This window comes from Equus quagga, unplaced genomic scaffold, assembly GCF_021613505.1.
Source record: "Equus quagga isolate Etosha38 unplaced genomic scaffold, UCLA_HA_Equagga_1.0 146_RagTag, whole genome shotgun sequence".
Lineage (NCBI taxonomy): Eukaryota > Metazoa > Chordata > Mammalia > Perissodactyla > Equidae > Equus > Equus quagga.
Window position 1 is genome coordinate 2,907,832 of NW_025796728.1, and position 26,588 is coordinate 2,934,419.

Here is a 26,588-nt window from a genome sequence, read left to right on the forward strand (position 1 = left end):
AGGACTAAATAACTGTGATAGTCCTAAGGTATTATATGATTGGGCATAATTTTTGATGGATTATAGGATGGTATACACATGGTATTTGAAGAATTAAAGAATTTTTTAATGTAATTCTAATATGTCAACCTTTATTTTCTAAAGTACAGCATTTGAATTATGATCAAACTTAATGTTCTGAATTACAGTAAAAATACCAAATAATATCAATAGATTCATATGTGAATTTAAGCAATGAGTAAAGACTAACATAAGGATGAATATAGCACAAAAAAAGTGAACATTGGTTCCTGTCTTCATAGTTCTTACAAACCAATTAAGAGGACATGTTTTTTAAGTTGTTAGTTTTAAGTTCTAGATGCTGAAGCTATTTGGAAGGTTTGGAGGTTCGCTAATGGAATTTTGTTCTTGGTAGGCTCACAGTTCATATGGATGAAGAACTGCGTGCTCTGGCTTTCAATACTCTGCAGGCACTAATGCTTGATTTTCCAGATTGGCGGGAGGATGTTCTTTCAGGATTTGTTTATTTTATTGTTCGTGAAGTGACTGATGTCCATCCCACGCTTCTCGATAGCGCTGTAAGAATGTTGGTACAATTAATAAATCAGTGGAAACAAGCAACCCAAATGCATAACAAAAATCAGGACTCACAGGTACCAAATTCTTTCTCACTGTCCCTTTGTATGTAAATGACCAATAATGATGTTCTATATATTGACTTTCTCAAAAACTAAAAATTTTATTAGTTTTATTCACTTTAAAAGTGTTCCTCATCCCTTAAGCTGAACTTTCCTATAGTTCATATATTAAATATATAGCGTTTGTGCATCTAACCTTTCCACCCGTCTTCCTTTGGTAACAGTTAGGTTTGGACGAACACAGAAAGTAGAGGCAATTCTAGCTCACATTTAGGTTGTTTCCAATATGTTTAAATCCGATACAGTGAAAATTTTTGGTAGCCTTCCATTTGAGTTATTTGATTATGTTATCCATGATACCAGTCCTTGTTTCCTAAATACAGTATCTGGGCTTCTTAACCATAAACGTGCTCAAATTATTGACTTTTGATAATGTCTAAGTTATAGATCCTTGGAATTTTAGAGCTGGATCATCTAAGCCACCCAGTTTCTCAACCTTTAATGAGCATACACATCAGCAGGGGCCTGAGAATCTCTATTTCTAACAAGCTCCTAGGGGAAGTCATGCCACTGGTCCACACTTTGAGTACAAAGGCTCCAATCCAGCCCCTACATTTTTCACATAGAAATGTTAGACCAAGAGTAGTTAATAGTGTCAGCTCCAAGGTTACAGAGTAGCCAGAGAATGATAGAAGTTAGGTACAGAATTCATATTCAGACTGCCAATTAAATGGATTTTCTTCCCTGTGTATATGATTACATTTTTATAAATTAAATATTACTTAAATTGTTTGAGCTGAGGCAGACGTATGGCCATAATTTTTATGATTTGCTTTACCCTTTATTAATTGTTTGACTGGGATGTGTATGCATACATTTTATTTTATTTTAAAATTCTCTTTATTTTTCAAGCATGGTGTGGCTAATGGAGCTTCTCATCCCCCGCCTCTGGAAAGGAGCCCGTTTTCCAATGTATTCCATGTGGTCGAAGGGTTTGCACTCGTCATTCTCTGTAGCAGTCGACAGGCCACTCGGAGATTAGCCGTCAGTGTCCTTAGGGAAATACGGGCTTTATTTGCACTTTTGGAAATACCTAAGGTAAGATTTAGGCATTTCATTTTGTTACCTAATGAAAGTACTTAAAAACTGTCCTTTTGTCCATCCTTATTCTGTATTTCTGTTACTACTGCACAGATATAACTTTTTAACAAAGTCTTTTTGACAGAGTCTAAATTAACCCGCCTGCCCTCCATTCCATTTGTAACAAATAAGGCTAAACTGAGTTTTTAATGTTTACTTAGGTTTGGCTACTTTTCTTAAACATTCCTAAATTTTTTTAGACACATGATGTCTCTTTTATAGGGTGATGATGAATTAGCCATAGATGTGATGGACAGGCTGAGCCCATCCATTCTTGAGAGCTTCATACATCTTACTGGGGCTGATCAGGTAACTATGCTGATTTCATGTTGTTCAGTCTTGTTTTGGAACTTATGACATACATACATACATACGTGAATTTCCTTTACAAATGTAATGCTAGAAAGTATTTTTGAAAACTGTAAATTGCCTTAAAAATAAAAAGTAATTTTAAAAAGGTGGCACACACACAGACGAAGTGACACTAGTTTATGCTATGGTCATTACTCTTCCCCATAGAAATAAAAATACTTTATCTTTGTAAAATCTCAATCTTTCCAACCTGAGAAGCTTCTCTTAAATCTAATGTTACTATTGACTACTATCTGCTAGTTATTATGGCATATAATATTCTTGACATATATATACTGGTTAAAATGCTATGGAAAAAGATATGTGTTGAAATTCAAAGCAAAAAATTGCACCCTTGCGTTCAATGAGTATATTTGTTTGCTTTGACACATAAGAGCAATGGGGTAAATATGTAGTATTTTATGTGAGTCTTATGTAATTTGACGCATTAAAAAGAAGAATAAAACTTTGTCAACAAACACATTGCTGAGAAAGCTTACGCAAACTCTTAGCTGGATTTGAAAAAAAAAGGGCCATATATCAATATTTCGATTGATGTAGGAATAACTATCAAACTTTACTACTTGAAATTTTTTTCTTCCTGTCTTGGAATACATGGACAAGAAGTTTCTGTGCTTTCGGCATAACATTTGGCTCTTAGAACTCATGAGTTATGTATAACCAAGAAAAATAATAATAAAATTTTATAAATCTAAGAGATGATTATAAATCTGTACATTTAAAGAATTCTGTTTTAGATTACTAACCATGAATTATGCCAACAAAAGGAGTCGTGAATGACTCTCTTCTGGTGCTTCAAGCCATGCCTGGCTCATAGCAGATGCTTTATAAATATCTGTTGAATGATAGAATGAATTGAGCCTGTGTTCAGTTTAAGATTCCATTTTTCATTGTTGTTGTTGCAGAAATGTATATATATATGTTTTGCTCTGAAGGTAAATTTTTATCTCTTCAGTATAAGAGCTCAGAGTATTATTGAGCAAAAATTTAAGAATCTGTACCTCTAGAGAGGAGCCCATTTTCCAGTCTGTTCCACTTATGCCTATATAGGGTGCATCAGCATGGAAGTTAATGGTTCATTTTTGAGTTCTCTAGCAGCTTCAGTATGCCCATGAAAGTTGCGTATTCATATGTGAATTATGTAAGTAGTGGTTCTTAACCTTTTTGGGTTATAGATCTTTTTGAGAGTAATGAAAGCTGTGGAATGTCTCTCCAGAAAAAAGCATTTATGCACATGCACAAAAACCTTACATGCCATTTCAGGAATTTACTACTCAAACTACTCCCTTCAAGCATGGTGTGGCTAATGGAGCTTTTCATCCCCTTCCTTAAACCCAACTCGAACCTCCTATTTTCCCTGTTTTAGAACCTCTGTTCTAGAAACTACCAATAGACAACTTACAGTTTAAAGCAATTCATATGGCAAAACTTTGAAAGTTATTGAAATGTGCAATAATCAATTTTTTTTTTCTCTGCGTAGACGACTTTGCTGTATTGCCCTAGCTCAATAGATTTACAGACGTTAGCAGAATGGAACTCTTCTCCTATCAGCCACCAGTTTGATGTGATCAGTCCATCACACATATGGATATTTGCACATGTGACCCAAGGCCAAGACCCATGGATTATAAGTCTCTCCAGTTTTTTAAAGCAAGAAAACCTTCCGAAACACTGCTCCACAGCTGTGAGCTATGCTTGGATGTTTGCATACACAAGACTCCAGTTATTGTCCCCACAAGTTGATATAAAGTAAGTTATTTTCCTAATGTAAATTTTAAAATGTATAGACTATCAGTTTTCATAACGTATGTATTTGAAAAGTTGTACAAATTGGAAACCCGTAAGTAACAGGCCATAATGTATTGATGTATTAAGGAGAGAGATGAACGTTGTGAAGGATATAGTCTCATAATCCTTTTCATATAATTTAGTCTCAACAAATTGTAATTGTTAGTTTACTTAATGACACAGTGCTTGGTACAGAGTATGTGTCCAGTGCATGTTTTTTTTTTTTTGAGGAAAACTGGCCCTGAGCTAACATCTGCCAATCCTCCTCTTTTTGCTGAGGAAGACTGGCCCTGAGCTAACATCTGTTTCCACCTTCCTCTGTTTTTATATGTGGGACGCCTACCACAGCACGGCTTGCCAAGCGGTGCCATGTCCACACCCAGGATTCGAACCGGCGAACCCCAGGCCACCAAAGCAGAACATGCGCGCTTAACTACTGTGCCACCGGGCTGGCCCCAGTGAATGTATTTTGAATGAAAGAATTAATGATGAAAGGATCTGAAGATGGGTATGGATGTGGATATAGATAAGTTTGCAGACAAAGGCTGAGAAGTAAAGAGAAACCGAGCTCAAGGACCTTACTTTTCCTGATGACATTATAAGAACGGCCATCTGCTAACGGAGATTAGTGATAATGACATTGGGTTGTGGTTTTGAGGATAATCATAAAGATTTGCAGTAACTGAGTATGTGATGGAGAGTTGACCAAGGTCACTATAAACTGGAGTTAATTTCTTCTTGTTCTTAAATATAGAAGAGAATTTTTGAACCTGAGTTTGAGTTCCTGATTTCATCTATCCAGTACGCCATTGATCAGATTGCATGGAATGAGTCCTCTCATCGTATAACTTGCCCATATAAACCCAGCACCTGGATAAATCTAACACCTTAGGCTCACATTAAAGGCTTTCAAAACCTGGCTCAGTTTGTACTTTTTTCCTTATTTTCTGTCACTGCCATCCATGTACTCTTATGTTGGAACCAAAATGAACCTCTCGAAGTTCACTCACCGTGGTCCACAGTTTCCATTCTATGAGCTTTTGTTCACATGTGCCTAGAATGCCTTTTGTCTCCCCAACCCCCCCATGTCCATATCTGACATATCTCAAATTCCACCTTATTTTTCAAGCCACCTTTTACATCTCCAACCCAGAGTAATCATTCCTTCTTTTAGATTTTAGTATATATATTTTTGGTATTTCTGTATGTACATGCTAATTATATATCTATGTAGATTCTCAGGTATTGTGTATATTGGGTGTTATTTTTTTAATGAAGATTGACGCTCGCCACCTTGCATAGCATTCATGACGTGATCTTATTTATGGTCTCCCCTAATTACCATATTTTAAATTATAAGCCCCTCTCCTATGACTACTCCCTCTCTCCCCTTTCTACTCTATTCTTCTTCATCAAACTTAGCACCATCTGACATTATTTGTTTCTTTATTGTATGTCTCCCCCAGCACACACAATGGCGCTGGTTTTTTTACAGGTTTTTTTCCCACTACTGTCATCAGTGCTCAGAACATTTTCTAACACACTAAGACACTGTTGCGGAATTAATGAAGTGGTGTGTATACATATTATCTTAATATGTTATAAATTGACTGAAGGCAAATAGTGTGTATCAGTATTTTTCCTGTTTTTGTTTTGTTCTCAGTCCTTAATCCCCATGGAATTTTGGTGTTTGGGAAGATTTATGGAATGGTTTCAAAATAGTTTCTTGGTCTAATCTTTTAAGACAGAAATTTGACAGAAGCCTTAAAAATGTGGATATTGTTTTGACTCTGAAATTCTCTTTTCAGGAATTTACCCAAGAAACTAATTCACCTTTTATTATAATTAAGCATATATGCAAATGTATAATGTTGTATATAATAGGGGGAAATTGCTATTAGCTAAAATGTCCAGGGGGCTGACTCTGTGGCCGAGTGGTTAAGTTTACACGCTCTGCTTTGGTGGCCTGGGGTTCATCAGTTCGGATCCTCGGCCTGGACCTGCACCTGCTCATCAGGCCATGCTGTGGCCGCATCCCACATAGAAGAACTAGAACAACTCACAACTACAATATATAACTATGTACTGGGGCTTTGGGGAGAAAACAAAAGAAAATAAAATGTCCAACAATGAAAGTTTGGCCATATAAAAGTTAGGTAATCTGTATATTGATATAGCATATGGTCATCAAAAATAATGTCATGGAAGTATATTAATTTACATGGAAGATGTTAAAAATATATGTTTAATACAAAAAGCGAATATAAAACAAAAGAAACAATATTATTCAATTTTTATATGTTAAAAGAGAGGTATTCATGCATTTATATATACATATATATGAACTAAAGGTGTGTAGAAGAATATACAGTGCTTATTTTGATGTGGCAGTAAAGGTAATTTTTATTTTGTTCTACACTAAACACATATAATTAGTTATAAAATGTGGCCTGATAAAATATTAAGTTTTTTCACAGGAATAGTAGATCGTGTTAAAATGATCCTGTAATACGTTTTAATTTTCGATCTAATATTGTATTCATTTATATCTCGTATCATTCCACAAAGATTTAGTACTAATGAAAACTAGATGAGAACGATCTCCCCTAAAATGATAGAAACTTAGCATTAGTTAAAGAAAACATTTTAAAATATGTTGTATTATTTATATCTACCTGTTTTTCTTCTTCCTTTTTTTTTCCTTAGTAGCCCCATCAATGCCAAGAAAGTAAATACTACCACGAGCAGTGACTCCTACATTGGCCTGTGGAGGAACTACCTGCTTCTTTGCTGCAGTGCAGCAACATCCACCTCGTCTTCAGCATCTGCAGGTTCTGTAAGGTGTTCTCCTCCTGAGACACTGGCGTCTACCCCGGACAGTGGCTATAGCATTGATTCTAAAGTAAGTTTTTCAGATCTGTCATTGAATCTGAATGGCACCATAGAAGTAGTAATGTTTTAAAATTTCTTTCCAGGACAATGAAGTAACTTGGTTGAAAAGGGTATTAGTTACTTGCATTAATAATGAAAGTAGTTCAAGAAATCCCATTACTATTTTTATGGATTCCTAGTTGGAATCAATAATATGTATAGTTTGTTCTTGGGGAGAAACGACCATGCTCATTTGCTCATTAAATTCATCATAATGATTTTTTTTTTTTTTTTTTTTTTGGTGAGGAAGATGTGGCCCTGAGCTAACATCTGTTGCCAGTCTTCCTCTTTTTGCTTAAGGAAGATTATCACTGAGCTAACATCAGTGCCAATCTTCCTCCATTTTGCATGTGGGATACTGCCACAGCATGGCTTGATGAGCAGTATGTAGGTCCACACCCGGGATCCGAACCCGCAGACCCTGGGCTGCCTAAGTAGAGCTTGTGAACCCAACCACTATGCCACTGGGCTGGCCCCTGTTAATGAATATTTTTAAAGTAATTTTCATCCTTGTCTTCCTTTATTCTATTTCCTGTAGTTCTCACACTTTTCCATGTCCAAAAGGAGTCGTTTAAATAATTACCTTTTTAGAATTTGCCTAAATTATGTAGTGGTACAAATGATACTTGGTAACAACAGCTGTATAGTCTCTGATACGATACAAAATATTCTGAGGTAGTTGAAGGAAATTTACAAAATTTAAGACCTGGGTGTCTAACTTCAACACCGATGACTCCTTTAGAAGTAGTTGTTTTCTACTCATTTTTACGGATCAAAAGACAGTGACGGTCTGATGGAGGGAGTCAGCCTATTAGGGGATGGTAAGTATCTATAAGAAATTAAGAGTCGCAGAGCCCAAGTCTGTTAGCACACTTGCAATGAGTCATTGGACAAATTGTTTAACCTTTTCAGGTTATGTGCACAACAGGCGAATTTTGAAGCACCATTCATACTAAAATTTCCTCTGTGCATTGTCCTTGACCAAATATTGTTGAAATGTCACATTATTTAGTTGGATGTACTACCATTAGTGCTGTTATAAATATAACATTATTTTTCCAGATTATTGGCATCCCATCCCCTTCATCCTTGTTTAAGCACATAGTTCCCATGATGCGCTCTGAGAGCATGGAAATCACAGAATCCCTTGTTCTCGGTCTTGGCAGGACCAACCCAGGAGCTTTTAGGTAAGTATCTTTCTGTTTTCTCTACACACTAAAATAGCAAATGTGACTACTTGGAGAGATGGCGCGGGTGGAGTACTTATCATCAGGATGGGTGCATAACTGTTCTGACTTTTATGGCTTAACCAGCTGTGTAACATTTAACTAGTCATTTAAGTTATTTGAGCCTTTATTTTCCCATTTTGATTGAGTAAATAAGATTTACCCTGTTTTCTTCACAGAACAATTATTAAAATCAAATATAGACTGTATAAATATGTTCCAGAAATAAAACGCCATGTAAATCTTTAATATTTTCCTATTTGATTTCTTTACACAGTGATTCTATTAATTTGTAATCTTGATCCGTTGGTGAAAACTACAGTTTTTCCCCTTCTTGTTTAAGAGAATTAGACTATTTTTAAAAGCATTATTTATGTATATATTTTATATCATTCTTGATGTTTTTGATATTAATGAAGGAAATTGTTCATTTTTGCCTGAGGTTCTGCCTTATTACTGCCTGCTGGTCCCTGAATTTATTCTTTTAAGATTGTCCTCTATTGATATGAGGTGATGTTTGATGTTTTATGTCCAGGATAACGTACAATAGAGAATAGGTTAATAAATTGTAATTTGTCTATAGATATGGGATAGCATTCATTATAAGTGAAGTTTTGGAAGATTATTTTGTGACAGGTACATACACTATTGTGGTAATAGAAAAAATGGGATACAAAAATAATCTCAACTTCTGAAAAAACAAATTTGCATAAACACACACAGTTCTGAGGCAAACACTTCAAATGTCCGCAGTGGTTTCTATAGATGATGAAATTGTGGGCAGATTTTACTTTCTTCTTATACCTTTTGTATTATCCCAATCTTCTACAATGAGCACATTTTCCACTTAAAATCAGAGTATAAGCAAAGATTAATTATCATTTTCATAAAGTTCATACCCTTTGACTCATTAATTTTAATTTGTAAGAATTAATCCTAAGGAGATAATCAGAAATGAAGACAAAGATATTCACTGAAGCATTATTTATAATAACAAAAATTAGATAAAATTTAATAAATCAGTAATAAATGAAAATGGTTAGGAAATTTATGGTATCCTACCGTGTAATGGAATGTTATGAATTAACTAATGATATGTGAAAGTGATTATGCTAATATTATGTAAAGGAAAAAAGGTACCATCTTACATCTGATAGGGTTTCAATTATGTAAAATGTATGTGGGCTGCAAAATGATTGAACAGAAATCTTGATAGTACTTATGTCTACAAATGAGAATAAGTGGCCTATACCATTTTTTTCTGTTTTCCAAGTGTTCTTCAGTGTGCATTTGTTATTTTATAACTAAAACAAAACAACAAAAGTTGTGTTTAAAACAATAGGGTTAGGGTTAACACTTATCAGTTTACATCATTATATTTACATATTCACACATGTCGGAGTGATCTGTTCGGCTTTAATTAAGTGAACGAATACCATTTTTCTTCTAGGGAACTGATAGAGGAATTGCATCCCATAATTAAAGAAGCACTTGAAAGAAGGCCAGAGGTAAGCTGTGTAGTATTCTATCATTAAATATTTGGCCAACACTTACCTCTCTTCTATATTCTACACATTATGCCAAAAGTTAGAAATTCAGAAAGAAGTAAAAGATTATTTAGTGCAGTTTTCAGCATTTTTTTAATATAGAGAACTCTTTTTTCTGTCCCCCACAGGAGATCTCATGCAGAAACCCGTTATTGAAAACAGATGTTAAAATGCTCTAGCTGAAGTGAGGACAGTCAGAGTCTAGACTGCAGTTGGCAAACCTTTTCTATAAATGGCCATATAGTAAATATTTTCCTTTTTGCAGGCCATACTGTCTCTGTTGCAACTGCTCAATTTTGCTGCATAGACTACTGAACAAGTGGGTGTGGCTATATTCCAATAAAACTTTTATTTACAGTAACAAGCAGCAGTGGGCCAGATTTGGCCCGAGGGCCATATTTTGCCAACCCCAGCTCTAGATCCCTAAACCTACAGATCTGTGTGGGTTTTGAGCAGCTTTTAGAAACCAAAGATCTGGTGGGACAGACTGATATGTAAACCATAATTATAACAATGTATGACACACTCAAAGTCATAGATAACAGGTTACACAAGCTACAGAGAAGAAAGCCTCCGACTCTGCCTGTGGAGTAAGAGAAGGCATTACAGATGAAGCACTGACATTTGAGGTGAATTTTAAAGCATGTTCCCCAGTGGACAAGCAAGAGAAAGACATTCTAGGCAGAGGAACAGCATTTGCACACTTTATAAAAGAATTTAGACATTGCACATTCTTTCGTGTGATTATCTTATGGGGAAAGTGATCGGTTAGGCTGGAAAGCAAGATAGGAACTGTTTCCTGAAAGACTCCTCGTTTCAGCTTTATCAAGTAGACCAGTGGTCAGCATATGCCAGTGGCGTCTGAGAATTACCAGGAGAGGTTGCTAAAAACTACCGATTACTGGACCCATAGAATGAGAATCCCTGGAGTGGAGCCCAGAAAACTTTTTCTTTTTTTTTTAAGCACCTTAGATGTAGAACACTTTTTGAGAGTCCCTGCTGTTAACGTTGGAGATCCACTGAGGAATTTAAGTGGGAGACGGAGATGGTGACAGTAGCTACTCTTTCAGAGGCTTTAAAACACCATCTGTAATTCTTCACTCCCTTTCTTTAATTCAGCCCTGAGGAGTAGTGATAGCATCCCCATTTTGTAATTGATTAGATTTGTTGCAGAGCGATCATTTTGGTTACAATGCAGGATGATTTATTAGAGGGAAGTAGAATTGGAAACAAAATTAAGTGGCAGTATTTTTATACTTCTGAGTTTCAGGGGAAAAAAGTTATCTCCAAGTGATTAGCTGTGTACAGCAATGGGCTTTCACTGTGAGTTGTAGTCAGAGAGCGTTAGACTCACAGTCTTCCTATGGAGACAGAATGAAAACGGGTTAGCTAAAACTTTGCAAAAGTCCCCAAAGGCTGTTAAGAAACTATCCTTTCCAATATAAATTGCTGTAAACTTTATAAAGAGGTAAAAGAAACAGTAAATTTAATGAATTGGTTCTCAGCAAATTGGCTGCTTATGGAAGACAGAAAACTGGATTGTGGGCACGAAAGTGAAAGACTAATAAATATATCTTGAATTGCTCTGTACTATGCAAATGACGTCATCAATGAAATCATGAGCTACAGAAGAGAGTGAGATAGGAGATCTGTATGTTACTGCTATATGAGTTACTGTTGGAAGCAGAATCAAGTCGAGGCATTACAGCTGTTACTCTAGGCATTAGGACTTTGGCCCTAGGAAGACAAGCATGTTTATTCATACCATAATGATCAAAGAAATGTTTTCTTTTGTTTTTGTTTGTATTTATTTTTTGTGCCAAAATTAACTGTTAAGTGGAAAACTTTGGCATGAGCAAAATCTGTAGGGTTTCTTCAGTCCCCTTCACAATATTTTCCCTGTTTTTCTGTTATGTTTTGGGGAGTATCTTAGGGAGTTTTTTTTTATCATTCAATGAGAACAGTTTGCTAACCACTTCACTTCTTCTAAAGATGTCAGACTGGCAAATCACCTAAAAGTAACTGTGGAGTTTTATTTGTACCCCACATAAGGGGTATCACCATGTAAAATGTCATGTGATTTTATTTGGCTTGTTAATTTCAAACCATCAGCACATATCTCTTTGATGCAGTAGCTACCAGAATGGTCAAAATCTACATTACACAAGCTACATAATTTTGCTAACTCTCAGACATTCACATTGTTCTCTCCAAGTTACACTAACAAGTTTGCTATCAATTTCCCTGAAGGGCTTTTCATTAATATCTTTGTATCTTTGGAATAGAATATGAAACGGCGCAGGCGTCGAGATATTTTACGAGTACAACTGGTACGAATATTTGAACTGCTGGCAGATGCTGGTGCCATTAGTCACAGGTTGGTATTGGATTTTGATTTTTAAAACTTTGGAATGATTAGGGAACATAATATTTTTTCTCTCATGAACTACAGAGGAACAGAAAAGCACCTTTGCAACAAAAAATCCCTGTCTGCATCACGGTAAACATTATTTAGCAGTCAAAGATGCATCCAGCAAATTAACTAATGGTTAACAAATGTATTGAAACACTAGTGCTGGATTGCTTCACGCAAAAATTGGATATAATGTTGCGATGATTTTGATGTTTGTTGGAATCTAGTAATCTAGGTAAGTGGACAGTAGCCTTTTTTGTGTGTGACTGATTCAACTATTTCTTACCTCATTTTTAAGATCTATTTCTTCTGGACTTGTAAAAAAAAATCATATATTTAAAGGCTAAACATTATAAGGTTTGTAAATTTATTCCAATCAACTGTTAATCTGTCCTGCTGGGAAAATTATGAAATCCACAAACCTAGTTCTTAACTGTTTCCACTTTTTGCAAATGAAAACATAAAACCTGGGGCTGCGGTTGTAATAAAAGGACAGTCCCTTGAGGAAAATTCCGTCAGGTTTGTTTTTTTAAGAGAAATGAATATAAGGCTTTCACTATTATGGACTTTTTATTTCCTTGGTTAAGGGAAAAAAGGATGAAGTCTGAATGCCAAGAAGGTATAGAGGTCTTTGCTTTGCTCACCCAATCGATTCTCTGTGCCTGATGCACAATAGGTACTCAATGAATATTTGTTAAAGGAATGTTTTATTCTGGGCCAGGTTGCAATCTACTGAATTGGTTTCCCATCCACTAATAAGTCATGACCCAGAGATTAAAAACACTTGTTTAAGGAATAAAGAAAAAAATTTCATCATAAATTCATTCAACATATTTTTACTAGACTGATATTTTTGATATACTATGGTATCACTGTGACTCCTCACACTTGTTTTCATGGCTTTAGGATGTTTATAAGAAGCTATTGACATCTATTTAAAAAATTGTTTTTACTTTTAAAATCATACGTTTTAGAAGTCCTTTGCAATGTAAGAAGGAAAAGCTGACGCAAATAAATGTGAATGTAATAGCTAATCATTTATACAGCACTTACAGCTTCCTAGGACGTTTATAGATGGTGACTCATTCATATTCATACTGAAATGCTCTGAAGTAGATACTGGTCACATGCTTAATAACTGATGGAACAAGACTGCGTTCTGAGATTTCTGACTCTAACCAAGTGACCCCCTTCCAGTCAGGTTTCCAGGCACAGAACCCTTGCCTCAAAGAGAATCTGACTGCAGAGATTCTTGAAGCAACTCCATAGATCTAGATGGAAGATTTGAAAACCAGCACTCTTACTTGAATTCTCTTAAATTTTTGTAACTCCAGTAATCCCTATCCTAGGGTCTTGCTGAGAATGAGTACCTAATGGGTCTTTTATTGATTATGGTAAAGGCCATAATATGAATGTGCATGGCAACTATGAGAACAGGTAGAACTAGTCTTTCTTCTTTCTGCCTCTCTCAGCTGACCCTCCATATCTCACATGCCTCCTTATTTTGAAGAGCTACATATTTCGATGGAGAGGGAGTAACCTTAGCACTGAGTAGTTGATTAAAGGTGGATATGGGGTTGAATAATACAAATTTCAGTAGCAGTTCGTTTGATTGAGAGGTACTGTCTATTTTTATATTTACGAGGGCCAAAATCATGTTCATTTAATTTTTGTATATTAAGTTGCATACTACCGTGACCATGCAAACTTCAATATATATTATTCTGATTTTGACTACTAGGAATTTGTTTTGATTTAAATTATAATTCAAAATCACGTTTTCTTTATCATTTATTTCCTTCCATATTTTCAGTGCAAGTGGTGGCCTTGATAATGAAACACATTTCCTCAACAACACTTTATTGGAGTATGTAGATTTGACTAGACAACTCCTGGAAGCAGAAAATGAAAAAGACTCTGACACACTGAAGGATATACGATGCCATTTTAGTGCCTTAGTGGCGAATATCATTCAGAATGTTCCAGGTATGATTTTCAGTTTCTTAAACCATTATTAAATATTCAGGGACCATCATATTTTTTCTTCCCCTGAGGTTTTGTAATCTAAGTTGATAAAACAGCATGTGAACATACTGGAAAAATATCTCAGCATCACATGGATGGCAAGAGTTTGTTTTACCTTTGAATTAGTGTCAGTGATTAGAAATCAAAAAGGAGCCCAGCTTAGGTTTTCAATGACAGCAATCAAGACACTAACACAGGGGCCAGCCCGGTGGTGCAGTGGTTAAGTGCACAAGTTCTGCTTCAGCGGCCTGGTGTTCACCAGTTCAGATCCCAGGTGCAGACATGGCACTGCTTGGCAAGCCATGCTGTGGCAGGCGTCCCACATATAAAATAGAAGAAGATAGGCACGGATGTTAGCTCAGAGCCAGTCTTCCTCAGCAAGAAGAAGAGGATTGGCAGCAGATGTTAGCTCAGGGCCAATCTTCCTCAAAAAAGAAAAAAAAAAGACACTGACACAAAAATTTGAAGAAATCAGTAGAATAAGCTCTTTGGACAAACTTGTTCTAGACCCAAGAAGCATAATACTCCCAATGGTAATTGAGAATAGGATTAACGAGATACCTTTGAATAATGAGAGAAAGGTGTGGACCACAGATGTAAAGAATAACAAGGATACAGTGTTACTGATTGAGTCCTTTCACAGATGGTTGTGCCTCTTATTGAGCACATACTGTATTCCAGGTACTTGTTTAGGCAACAGGAAGATTGATACATGTAATTACATTTTAAAAAGTTGTAAATTATTTACAAGTGTAAAATATAAAAAGGTTGTTATAGTCTTTGGTATACAATGTAGATACAAGTGTTTTTTCTTCTTTCTGAAAAAACATGAAAGTTATTTTGTTACCTGAAAAAGTATATGCAAGCAGCTGACTTTTAAAGTAAGAGCATGGGTTGTGTTTTATAACATGTTCGTGTAAGCACCTGTTTAGGTGCATTAATTTCAAGTGCAGGAGCTCTGTTTTGAACTTTAGGGGAAAATGGTGAATTTTAAAGTGGAAAGAATCCTTGGAGATCATGTTGGCACCATCAGCAAGAGGCAGCAGAGTGGGTTTGCACGCCAGGTCTCACACCTGACTGCAGATCCAGCAGCTCCCCTTTCGTCTGTTTTGTATATCAAGATCCCATGTAAGGATTCTTTTATAAAGACAGCTCCGCTGCTGAGAACATACAAATTTAAAAATAGCTAATCTAGTCCAAAGCCCTCTCTTACCACCAAACCGAGGTCCAGAGTGTGTTTGTGTTCATGTTTTGGCCAAGTTCATCATGTAGCTAGCAACAGCCCAAGGAGAAGCAGGGTCCTGACGCCCAGCTCTCTGTAGGCCTCCGGGCAGCACTGTCCCTGCCAGGAAATCCTGTGTGCACAGATGCTGTATCTCATATAATGCTGTGTTACATGGTGACAAAGACTGCAAGTTTGTTTCTGTGACTTGCATATATGTAAATGATTTCTGTTACTATGGAGGTTTTTGGTAGATTAAAATAAAAACTTTTGCTTTCTTTTTTACATCACATACATATTCAATAATAAATAAGTTGACGTGCATGTTTAAAGTAAAAAGGAACTAAATTTCTTTTTCGTCTATTTTTTATTTACAGTGCACCAGAGAAGAAGTATTTTTCCTCAACAGAGCCTTCGTCACAGTCTGTTTATGCTGTTCAGTCACTGGGCAGGGCCTTTTAGCATCATGTTTACGCCCTTGGACAGATACAGTGATAGAAATATGCAAATTAACAGACATCAGTACTGTGCACTGAAGGTATTTACTTAGAAATCTGTTTTGTTTTTTCTTATGTTAAGAGTAGAGTTCAATTTTTTTGTCTCTCTCAGTACCTGGTATTATAAAGAGGACAGAAATTTCTTCAAAATACCTGAGAGTATTAGAATTTATATTTGCTTGCTGCATTCAAATACATATACAGTAGGTTTATTTAAATGCATAATATACAATGCAAAGAAGTTCCAGAATCTACCAAAATTTGAATGCCATTTTCCTAATGAACTGAGGATTACCTTGAAGAAATACCTATTTTTTTCCTACTTAAGTACTTGCTCTTGGTCTTTTTTTTTCTTTCTCTTCTCTTCCAGTACTGTTCAAACTCCAATTGGGTATCGTTATATTTATTTACTACTTACAATAAATTTCTTGGTTTCAAAATTATGACGTTTTTCTTTGTAAAGAAAAATATTAAAGATATTGTGGCTACATAAGCATAAGTAAAAATATCCTGCCTCTTCTCATTAAGCAACCAACATTTAACCTCCTAAATGTTTTAAATGTAATTCTAATATTATTGTTTGAAGGCTATGTCTGCTGTACTGTGTTGTGGCCCTGTTGCAGATAATGTAGGACTTTCATCAGATGGCTATTTGTACAAATGGTTGGATAACATTTTGGACTCTCTGGACAAAAAGGTAATTTGACAACACCCTTAAAATTTCATAAGAAATTGCATTGCATTTGGAGTTATTGTATGGCTCACTGAAAATGTCTTTTTTTAATAAGATAGGTTAGAATGATATGCAGAAAACATATTGTGTAAAATTAAATAGGATGCCATAGTGTAAGAACTTTCTAATTCTTATTTATTACTCATTTGAATAGTTTTAATTTCCCTTTTACATTATAGGATTAATACGGTAGTGTTGTATTTCTCTCACAATAGGGTTCTAAGTCTGTAAGTAAAATATTAATGTAGAATACATTGATCTCCTAGGAAGAAATATGTTATTTGCTATGTTTAATTTCCTTTTTTTTTCTTTTTGACCACTCTCCAGTTAATCATTCTTTCTTGCCCTGCTTACTCCTTGCCCTCCTTACTCTCATGCAACATACACATAGGCTTCACAATTTAAAATAGGACTTAGGTTTTTTCACTCAGAATATTTTCTGGTGGGTTATCAAAAGCAAGAATACAGCTTGATGAAAGTAATTGGAGAGGTTAATAACTCACTTTGCTGAAAGCACTTAATCACTGTTCACATTCATCAGCCACCCTCGGGGCTCTGCTGGAGGAGAGAATTGTACCACTAAGAGTCTTGTGTGAAAGGCAGGAGACCAAATATAATTTATCCATGTCATTTTGTTTTTTCTTCTGGCTAAATAAAATGAAAAGAAGTTGAACGAAAAGAGACTGAATTTTGTGATTAAATATAAGAAATATATGGAGTATATTAGTAAAAATGTGAAGTAGACAATTAAATGATGTATAACTTTCTCTCTCCTGGGCAATTCTATGACCTGTACTTAGGTTCATCAATTGGGCTGTGAAGCAGTTACATTACTGCTGGAGCTGAACCCGGATCAGAGCAACCTGATGTACTGGGCTGTGGATCGATGTTACACTGGTTCCAAGAGGGTGGCAGCTGGCTGCTTTAAAGCCATAGCTAATGTATTCCAGAACAGGTACCCAAGATACTGTCTTTCATGTGTTATTTAGATTTTTTTTTTTTTTAATCTCTGCTCTCCTTGGCTTTCTTCTTCTTTTTTTTTTGTGAGGAAGATTGGCCCTGAGCTAACATCTGTTGCTAATCTTCTTTTTTGTTTGTTTGTTTGTTTCTTCTTCTCCCCAAAGCCCCCCAGTACATAGTTGTATATTCTAGTTGCATATCTTTCTGGTTGTGCTATGTGGGACACCACCTCAGCATGGCTTGATGAGCGGTGCTAGGTCCATGACCAAGATCCAAACTGGCAAAACCCTGGGCTGCTGAAGAGGAGTGCGTGAACTTAACCATTTAGCCACGGGGCCAGCCCCATTCATCTTTTTATTTTTTTCTTCTCCCCAAAGCCCCAGTAGATAGTTGTGTAATCTAGCCGCACATTATTCTAGTTCCTCCATGTGGGACGCCACCACAGCATGGCTTGATGAGCAGTATGTAGGTCCACGCCTGGGATCCGAACTGGTGAATCCCGGGCCCCAGAAGTGGAGCATGTGAACTTAACCACTCAGCCATGGGGCCAGCCCCTAGATTTTTTTTTTAAAGAAATTATTTCCTGTTGAATTCAGAAATACTAAGAAATCAGTATTTTCTCTCCTTAAGCTCTAAGGATAATGGTCACCATGCATCTGTTGTCGTTCCTTTTGCCTTAAAAAAAGCCCAGTCATCTCAGAGGCTGAGCAGCTGCATGCCTGTAGCCTTGCCCCTTGAATATCATGTTTATTGACTTGTTGAAAACCTCTGAACATTATTTACCTAACATGTAAAATTTGTCCCTAGGGATTATCAGTGTGACACAGTGATGCTCCTAAATCTGATACTGTTTAAAGCAGCTGATTCTTCTCGAGGTATCTATGAAGTTGCTATGCAACTTTTACAGGTCTGTAAACAAATGTTAATTAAAAAATTTTTTATTCAGGATTTGATGAAGTGCAATTATCTATTTTTACCTTGAAAGTATACTAATATTCAGCTTTATTTTTAATAATGAGGTGTGGTATCAATTCCTGATTATTGTTAGAAATAGAAGACAAAGATGATATGGGTCATTTAAGTCTATAAATAATATGAATATTCAGAAGTGTATTGTAGAGGGATTATGTTTATGATCCCACACACACACTTGTAGGTGTGTGAGAGTACTTATAAAAATCGAGTGGTTAGGGCCTGTGTGTACAGGTAACTCTTTCTGTTTACCAGATAAGAACAATATGAGTCAAATTATTTTTGAGAACCAAGTGGAAAGTAATTAGTTCTTTTATGATAACCTAGTATACTTTGTCTTTATTAGACTGAGGAGAGTAACCTAGAATGTTAACTTACCAAGTGTGGATGTATTATTATTATACAATATTTAACTAATTGATAATAACATGAGGCTCTTCACTCTTAACCAAAGGTTAAGGATGGGATTTAAGTAGATGCTGATTTTTCGGAGGGTTTGAAGTGGTACTGGTGCTGGTAGGGACCATCTTAGGAATTATACCCTAATGTTTTGATTAATTAACAGGAAAGTTCAGTAGCGTAGCTCTTTACGTAGTGTAATGCCAAAAAGACTTTTCGTTTATATTCCATATTTAATCTGTGATTAACTAAGATCTGTTTGAAGATTTGTTTTTCATTTATACATCTTGTGTACAAAATCTAGTCATATTTTTTAACTAGAAAAGTGGTAAATCTTTTTCAAGTAATTGTGTATTAAGTCGCTGAAGTTGTTTTCAGATTATGCTACTAACCCAAACCATCAAACATGAGGAATGTAAAGCCTTGTAAACAGTTATAGTTTTTTGCAAACATTCTTGGAGTTAGGAATTAACATCTTAAGTACAATATATATTACTATATTTTTTTAAACTGGAATATTTCTTGGGAGAAGACTGTAATTTTTTAATTATAGCTGAAATTTAGAGGACCCATAGAATCTTAAATTGATGGAATTACTTTCCCGTAGATCCTGGAACCGAAGATGTTTCGCTATGCTCACAAATTGGAGGTTCAGAGAACAGATGGAGTACTCAGCCAGCTGTCTCCTCTGCCACATCTGTATTCAGTTTCATATTATCAGTTGTCTGAGGAATTAGCAAGGGCATATCCTGAGCTAACTCTCGCCATATTCTCAGGTATGATCATTGAACTAACTGGCTAGTAGTTTTTCTTTAGCAATCATTTCTAAAAAACTACTTTTGGGAAATTTTAAATATGTTAAATTTAAGGCTGAATCGAAACAGAACATGTCTTTATAGAAGAGAATTTTTTTTCTTTAATAACAACTCTTATACTAGTCTATCATGATATTTAGATTTCTTACAGGGCTTCACACTTTGCCCTCCCTTCTCTACCCTACCCCAGCACAAAAAAAAAACCAAACAACAAAAAATGTAGGGGGTAGGGGGCTTCATATGCAATTTAAAAATGTTTCTTTGATATAGAACTTCCTGAATCTTCTAGTGTGTGTGTTATCTTATGTATTGGCCTGTCTTTAGTAATAAAGATGGGCTGGCATAAGGATACAGGTTTCTTTGTGTAAGTAAAACTGTAATCACAGGGAAAGGTCCTGCAGTGCCTTAAGCAGAACTATTGCTGGGATCCCACATTGATTTCTGGTCCACTTTCTTTTCCTTGGGGCCAAGAAAGATTCCTGTTAGGGGTTCCTTTCTAGAACATGAGGGATGTGTGTTGTCAGGCAAGATATCATATCTATCTGGGTCTCCCAGGACTCAAATTTAGGACAGTTTTGGGATCCATCTAGTTTAACCTTCTGCCTAATGAACATACTATTGCAAATACCTCCTTGAATTGAAAAGTAATTGTAACACAAAAGACAGTCCCTAGTTTTTCTGCCTTTCATCTGCAGCAAGATCTTGGTCTCGCCTGAGTACTGGGCATGCACCAAAATTGCCATCCAGGGGATGGCAAGATTCTGCTGTGGATCCTTTCTTTCATTTGGGCTCCAGCCATAGTGACCTTAGCCTTTTTTGGGAGTCTTTCCACAGTGCCTATTTCGGCAGTGGAAATAGTTTGTTTCCCATCCCCAGTTGACGTGACTGGGGAAAAAGCAACTTAAGTTCTTTTGACATTCAGTCTGAAAGCAGCTTACCTCTTTGGTTTGCAGTGGTAGATAGCAGCAATCATGCCCCTCTTTGTTCCCCAACTCCCACAGTCCTGCCAGCCTTTTTAAGATGTACATGGATGGTCATCAGCACAAAGTAGTCGCCACCGTGAATGCTGATTTTTAGGGGCTGCTGGGCTTCTTCTAGAGGCCCCTGCACAGAAGGCAGAGAAGTCCAGCTGGGTCCCAAAGGTCATGAAATTGGTCAGGATGGCAGCTGGTAGTGCTGTGGCCCCAGCTCCCGCACATACTGTGGGACTCTCCCCCAGACAAGATCTCTTCATTCAACTACTTTCAGAGCTCCAGGTCTAATATTTCATTCTAGAGGCAATCACATTGATGTATTAACAGAGGGATTCTTGGAAAAAGTTAGAATTGCGCAGAATTCTTTGCAAGGCATTGGACTCAGCACTTCATTGGCACTATATTGAATTTGCACAATAACTCCATGAGGCAACTAGTTTGTTACCCTCTTTTTACAGAACAATAAATTGAGGATCAGAGGTTGACAGTTTGGCCTCAGGTCAGGCAGCTTGTTTGTGGTAGAGCTGGGGTTCAGACCCAGGTGTGTGTGATTCCAGAGCCCAGTTTTGAATCACTGTGCTTCCACATTCACTCCTTCTAGTGAGTAAGTAAGTGCAAGATCTAAAAGGGGTAGGGGCCTAAGGAGAAAGAAGATTTTTATTTAAAGTTGTTTATGGAAATTAAACAGTATATAAAAACTCATGGGCTTTGAAAGTAACCTTGTGTTTGAATCCTCTGCCACTTGCTACTGTCTGACCTCGGGCAAGTTACCCTGACTCTGTCCACCTCACAGGTTTGTCATGAGCGTGAAATGAGGTGAATGTAAAAGTAACAAGCACATCATAGGAGTCTCCCCTAGATAGAACCAAAACCTGAGGTTCTGCATGGGTCAGTTTAATTTAATTCATGTATAAAGATTGTCTTTTATCTTAAAATTGCATTTATTTATTTTGGTAAAAAGCACATATAATAAAATTTACCATATTAATCATTTTAACTATACAGTTCAACAGTTGTGTGTTTACATCATTGTGAAATAGATCTCAAGAAATTTTTCATCCTGGAGAACTGAAACTCTACCCACTAAACAATTAACTCCCTTTTTCCTCTTGCCCCAGCCCTTGCTAACTACCATTCTACTTTCTATTTCTATGCATTTGACTACTTTAGGTACCTCATGTAAGTGCAATCATACAGTATTTGTGTTTCTATGACTGGCTTATTTCATTTAGCATAATGTCCTCAGGGTTCATCCATGTTGTAGCAAGTGACAAAATTTCCTTCCTTTTTAAGGCTGTGTAGTATTCCATTATATGAATATACCACATTTTGATTATCCATTCGTCAGTGGGCACTTGGGTTGCTTCCACTTCTTGGCTATTGTGAATAATGCTGCTATCAACATAGATGTGCAGGTATCTCTTCGAGACTCTGCTTTCGGTTCTTTTGGGTATATACTCAGAAGTGGGATTGCTAGATCGTATGGTAGTTCTCTTTCTAATTTTTTGATGCACCACTATACTGTTTTCCATAGTGTTTGCACCATTTTACAATCCCACCGACAGTACGCATTTATTTAACCATCAATGGTATTTTATATAAAAAGTAAGTACATGATATATGCTAGCTGTTACTTTACGATGTCACCAAGGTCAAATTTATTAAAAGGAGAAACAGTACTCATAATTTTTAAGTATAATGAATAAAATCTGGCTTCCTATTCTTTAAGAATGAGATGTTGAAATTAATTACAAATCAACGAAAACCAAAATTCTATCAATTATTCCCTCTTTTGGCTTGTTTGCAATTACAGAGATAAGCCAGAGAATTCAGACAGCTCACCCCGCTGGGAGGCAAGTCATGCTGCATTACCTCTTACCATGGATGAACAACATTGAGTTGGTAGATTTAAAACCTTTGCCCACAGCAAGGCGACATGATGAAGATGAAGATGATTCCTTAAAGGATCGAGAACTTATGGTGACTAGCCGGCGCTGGTTACGAGGAGAAGGCTGGGGCTCCCCACAAGCCACTGCGATGGTTTTGAACAATCTGATGTACATGACAGCAAAGGTAAAATGGAGTTTGTGTTTCCAGTTGCTGCCCAAAATTACTGAGTTACGAGGAGTCAACAAGGTTAGAAATAGATGAAGAGATTAGATAATCCTGTGATAAGCATATGTACGTTATAAATTCCTGTCTTTAAAAAATATCTCAGTAGATATAAAATATCTTTTTGGGGAGGGAGCTAAAATCATATGCGATTAATGATATTTAAGTATAGATTTGTTGAAAAAAATGCTTATTCCTCTAAAGCATGGAAACAATTAAAGCTGTCCATAAAAATGTTATTTTCTGATATTGCATGATGTGACAAGTTGGAAATTTAATAGACAGTCATTACTGAAGTATGTGTTGTGTTTCCTGCATCTAGTATGGTGATGAGCTGGCCTGGTCAGAGGTGGAGAATGTGTGGACCACACTTGCAGATGGCTGGCCAAAAAACCTGAAAATAATTTTGCACTTTTTGATCAGCATTTGTGGAGTGAATAGTGAACCAAGCCTCTTGCCTTACGTATGTATTCAAGTTCATTTGACTTTTTTTTTCAAAAATATTTACCCGGTGTCTTACAATCTCAGAGCATGGGCCGCAGTAGACTGGCAGAGGCAAAGCCAGGGCCAGGATGAGGACAGTCAGGAAATCGCACATGGATTTACTCATTGATTCATTCAACCAGTATTTTCTAGTTTCATCACAGGCCAGCTGCTCTTCTAGATTCTGGGCATTACAATCTGATGGATGATACAGATTTTATTTTATGAAACTAAACCTGATTTATTTAATGAATAAATCAGTAAGTTAATAAAGTGCAGTCTTGATAAGGGCTACGAGGGAAAATTGCAGAGTACTGAGAGGGAATGACCTGGGAACCACAGCCATCTGGGAGGTTTAGAGATGCTGCTCGAGAGAAAGTGATAGTGAAGAAGAGACCACAAAATTGAGGATGTTTATAGTTTCTGCTAGGCAGGAGCTGGCATTGGGATATTAGAGCAGGATGGTGAGTGAGGGCTCAGTGCCTGTAGAATTGCACCTAAGGCTTCTGGAAGCAAGGGAAAAGCACAGTAAGAGATATACAATGAACAATATAACAGTCTTTGCCTTCTAGGGGGAAAGCAGTACTAAAATCTGCTCAAGTTAAGAGAACAATATGAAACCATCAAACATGAGGGTTAAACTGAATATACTCACATGTGTGCAAACACACGTGTGTGTGTGTGTATAGATAGAGCTATCCATCCCGTGGTAGCATTCCCTAAAAGTGTGTTCCACAGAAGACTAGCTGCAGAATGTTGCTCTAAAAGTTCTTACAGGTTCTATTTTAAACACACCATTGAATAGCTTTGCTTTACCCAGCGTTGCCTGAGTTAACCTGACTACTGAAAGAATTGTTCTGGAGGCATGTCACAGGATTAATATTCGTTGAGAAGCACTTAAAGCAAGGTCGGTGTATGGGACAGAACAACATGATCCACATTACCTCTCTGACCACATCTGCTGATATTCTCCCTCAGGCTCCCTGCCCCTAAGATCTGCTGACCCCCTTGCTACCCTGCTCTCACACCAGGCATTCCCACCTCTGGGCCTTTGCACGTACTTTTCCTCTCTCCCCAGGTAGCCACATTGCTCACTCCCTCACCTCCTTGGAGCTTTCTTCAAACGTCCGCTTATTGAGCCCTTGGCTGGTTATCCTATCTACAACTACAGATGCCCTGCCCCACACTCCTACTCTTCTTTTTCCTTTCCCTGCTTCATTGATTTTCCTCACACTTGTCGTCAAACATATTGTATATTTTACCTGTTTGCCTCATTATTTTTGCCTCAATCAACCCAGGTGATTGTGAGCTCCTTAAAAGCAGGAATTTTTGTCTACTGGGTTCATAGCTGTCTGGCCAGAGCCTAGAAGAGTGCCTGGCACTTAGAAGGTGCCCATTAGTTAGATGAATGAGTGAACTGGGGCTGGAACTAGAAACAGGTATGAAGTTATAATTCATGCCAAGATGAAATTCAGAAAATAGGCATTTTCCAGGAATTTAAAAAGAGCCATTTTTTTTTTTTTTTATTAATGTTATGATGGATTACAAGCTTGTGAAATTTCAGTTGTACATTTTTGTTAGTCATGTTGTGGGTACACCACTTCCCCCTCCGTACCCTCCCCCCACCCCCCCTTTTCCCTGGTAACCACCGATCAGATCTCCTTCTCAATATACTAATTTCCACCTATGAGTGGAGTCATATAGAGTTCGTCTTTCTCTGACTGACTTATTTCGCTTAACATAATGCCCTCGAGGTCCATCCACATTGTTGTGAATGGGCCAATTTCGTCTTTTTTTTATGGCTGAGTAGTATTCCATTGTGTATATATACCACATCTTCTTTATCCAATCATCAGTTTCTGGGCATGTAGGCTGGTTCCACGTCTTGGCTATTGTAAATAATGCTGCGATGAACATAGGGGTGCAACGGACTCTTGAGATATCTGATATCAGGTTCTTAGGATAGATACCCAGTAATGGGATGGCTGGGTCATAGGGTATTTCTATTTTTAACTTTTTGAGAAATCTCCATACTGTTTTCCATAGTGGCTGTACCAGTTTGCATTCCCACCAACAGTGTATGAGGGTTCCTCTTTCTCCACAACCTCTCCAACATTTGTCGTTCTTGGTTTTGGATGTTTTTGCCAATCTAACGGGGGTAAGGTGATATCTTAGTGTAGTTTTGATTTGCATTTCCCTGATGATTAGCGATGATGAACATCTTTTCATGTGTCTATTGGCCATATTCATTTCTTCTTTTGAGAAATGTCTGTTCATGTCCTCTGCCCATTTTTTGATCGGGTTGTTTGTTTTTTTGTTGTTAAGCAGTGTGAGTTCTTTGTATATTATGGAGATTAACCCTTTGTCGGATAAGTGGCTTGTAAATATTTTTTCCCAATTAGTGAGCTGTTTTTTTGTTTCAATTCTGTTTTCCCTTGCCTTGAAGAAGCTCTTTAGTCTGATGAAGTCCCATTTGTTTATTCTTTCTATTGTTTCCCTCAACTGAGGAGTTACAGTGTCCGAAAAGATTCTTTTGAAACTGATGTCAAAGAGTGTACTGCCTATATTCTCTTCCAAAAGACTTATTGTCTCAGGCCTAATCTTTAGGTCTTTGATCCATTTTGAGTTTATTTTGGTGTGTGGTGAAAAAGAATGGTCGATTTTCAATCTTTTGCATGTGGCTGTCCAGTTTTCCCAGCACCATTTGTTGAAGAGACTTTCTTTTCTCCATTGTAGGCCCTCTGCTCCTTTGTCGAAGATTAGCTGTCCATAGATGTGTGGTTTTATCTCTGGGCTTTCAATTCTGTTCCATTGATCTGTGGACCTGTTTTTGTACCAGTACCATGCTGTTTTGATCACTGTAGCTTTGTAGTATGTTTTGAAATCGGGGATTGTGATTCCGCCGGCTTTGTTTTTCTTGCTCAAGATTGCTTTAGCAATTCGTGGTCTTTTGTTCCCCCATATGAATTTTAGGATTGTTTGTTCAATTTCTGTGAAGAATGTTCTGGGGATTCTGATTGGGATAGCATTGAATCTGTATATTGCTTTAGGTAGTATGGACATTTTAACTATGTTTATTCTTCCAATCCATGTGCAAGGAATGTCTTTCCATCTCTTTATGTCATCGTCAATTTCTTTCAAGAAAGTCTTGTAGTTTTCATTGTATAGATCCTTCACTTCCTTGGTTAAGTTTATCCCAAGGTATTTTATTCTTTTCGTTGCGATTGTGAATGGGATAGAGTTCTTGAGTTCTTTTTCTGTTAGTTTATTGTTAGTGTATAGAAATGCTACTGATTTATGCACGTTAATTTTATACCCTGCTACTTTGCTGTAGTTGTTGA

At 36.8% G+C, this 26,588-nt stretch overlaps 1 protein-coding gene across 1 annotated transcript in view; it reads left to right on the forward strand.

Moving 5' to 3' along the window:
- The window catches only part of LOC124232912 (protein furry homolog-like), a 243,199-nt gene that overhangs the window by 156,388 nt on the left and 60,223 nt on the right, over positions 1–26,588 (forward strand). Inside the window, exons 20-35 of the mRNA XM_046649823.1 lie at positions 416–653; positions 1,551–1,736; positions 2,001–2,087; positions 3,631–3,899; positions 6,645–6,840; positions 7,932–8,056; positions 9,546–9,603; positions 11,928–12,019; positions 13,869–14,041; positions 15,680–15,840; positions 16,386–16,496; positions 17,333–17,487; positions 18,300–18,399; positions 19,471–19,639; positions 22,466–22,725; positions 23,087–23,227. Of these exons, the coding sequence (XP_046505779.1) occupies positions 416–653; positions 1,551–1,736; positions 2,001–2,087; positions 3,631–3,899; positions 6,645–6,840; positions 7,932–8,056; positions 9,546–9,603; positions 11,928–12,019; positions 13,869–14,041; positions 15,680–15,840; positions 16,386–16,496; positions 17,333–17,487; positions 18,300–18,399; positions 19,471–19,639; positions 22,466–22,725; positions 23,087–23,227 (2,521 nt within the window). The remainder of the gene's footprint in view (positions 1–415; positions 654–1,550; positions 1,737–2,000; positions 2,088–3,630; positions 3,900–6,644; positions 6,841–7,931; positions 8,057–9,545; positions 9,604–11,927; positions 12,020–13,868; positions 14,042–15,679; positions 15,841–16,385; positions 16,497–17,332; positions 17,488–18,299; positions 18,400–19,470; positions 19,640–22,465; positions 22,726–23,086; positions 23,228–26,588) is intronic.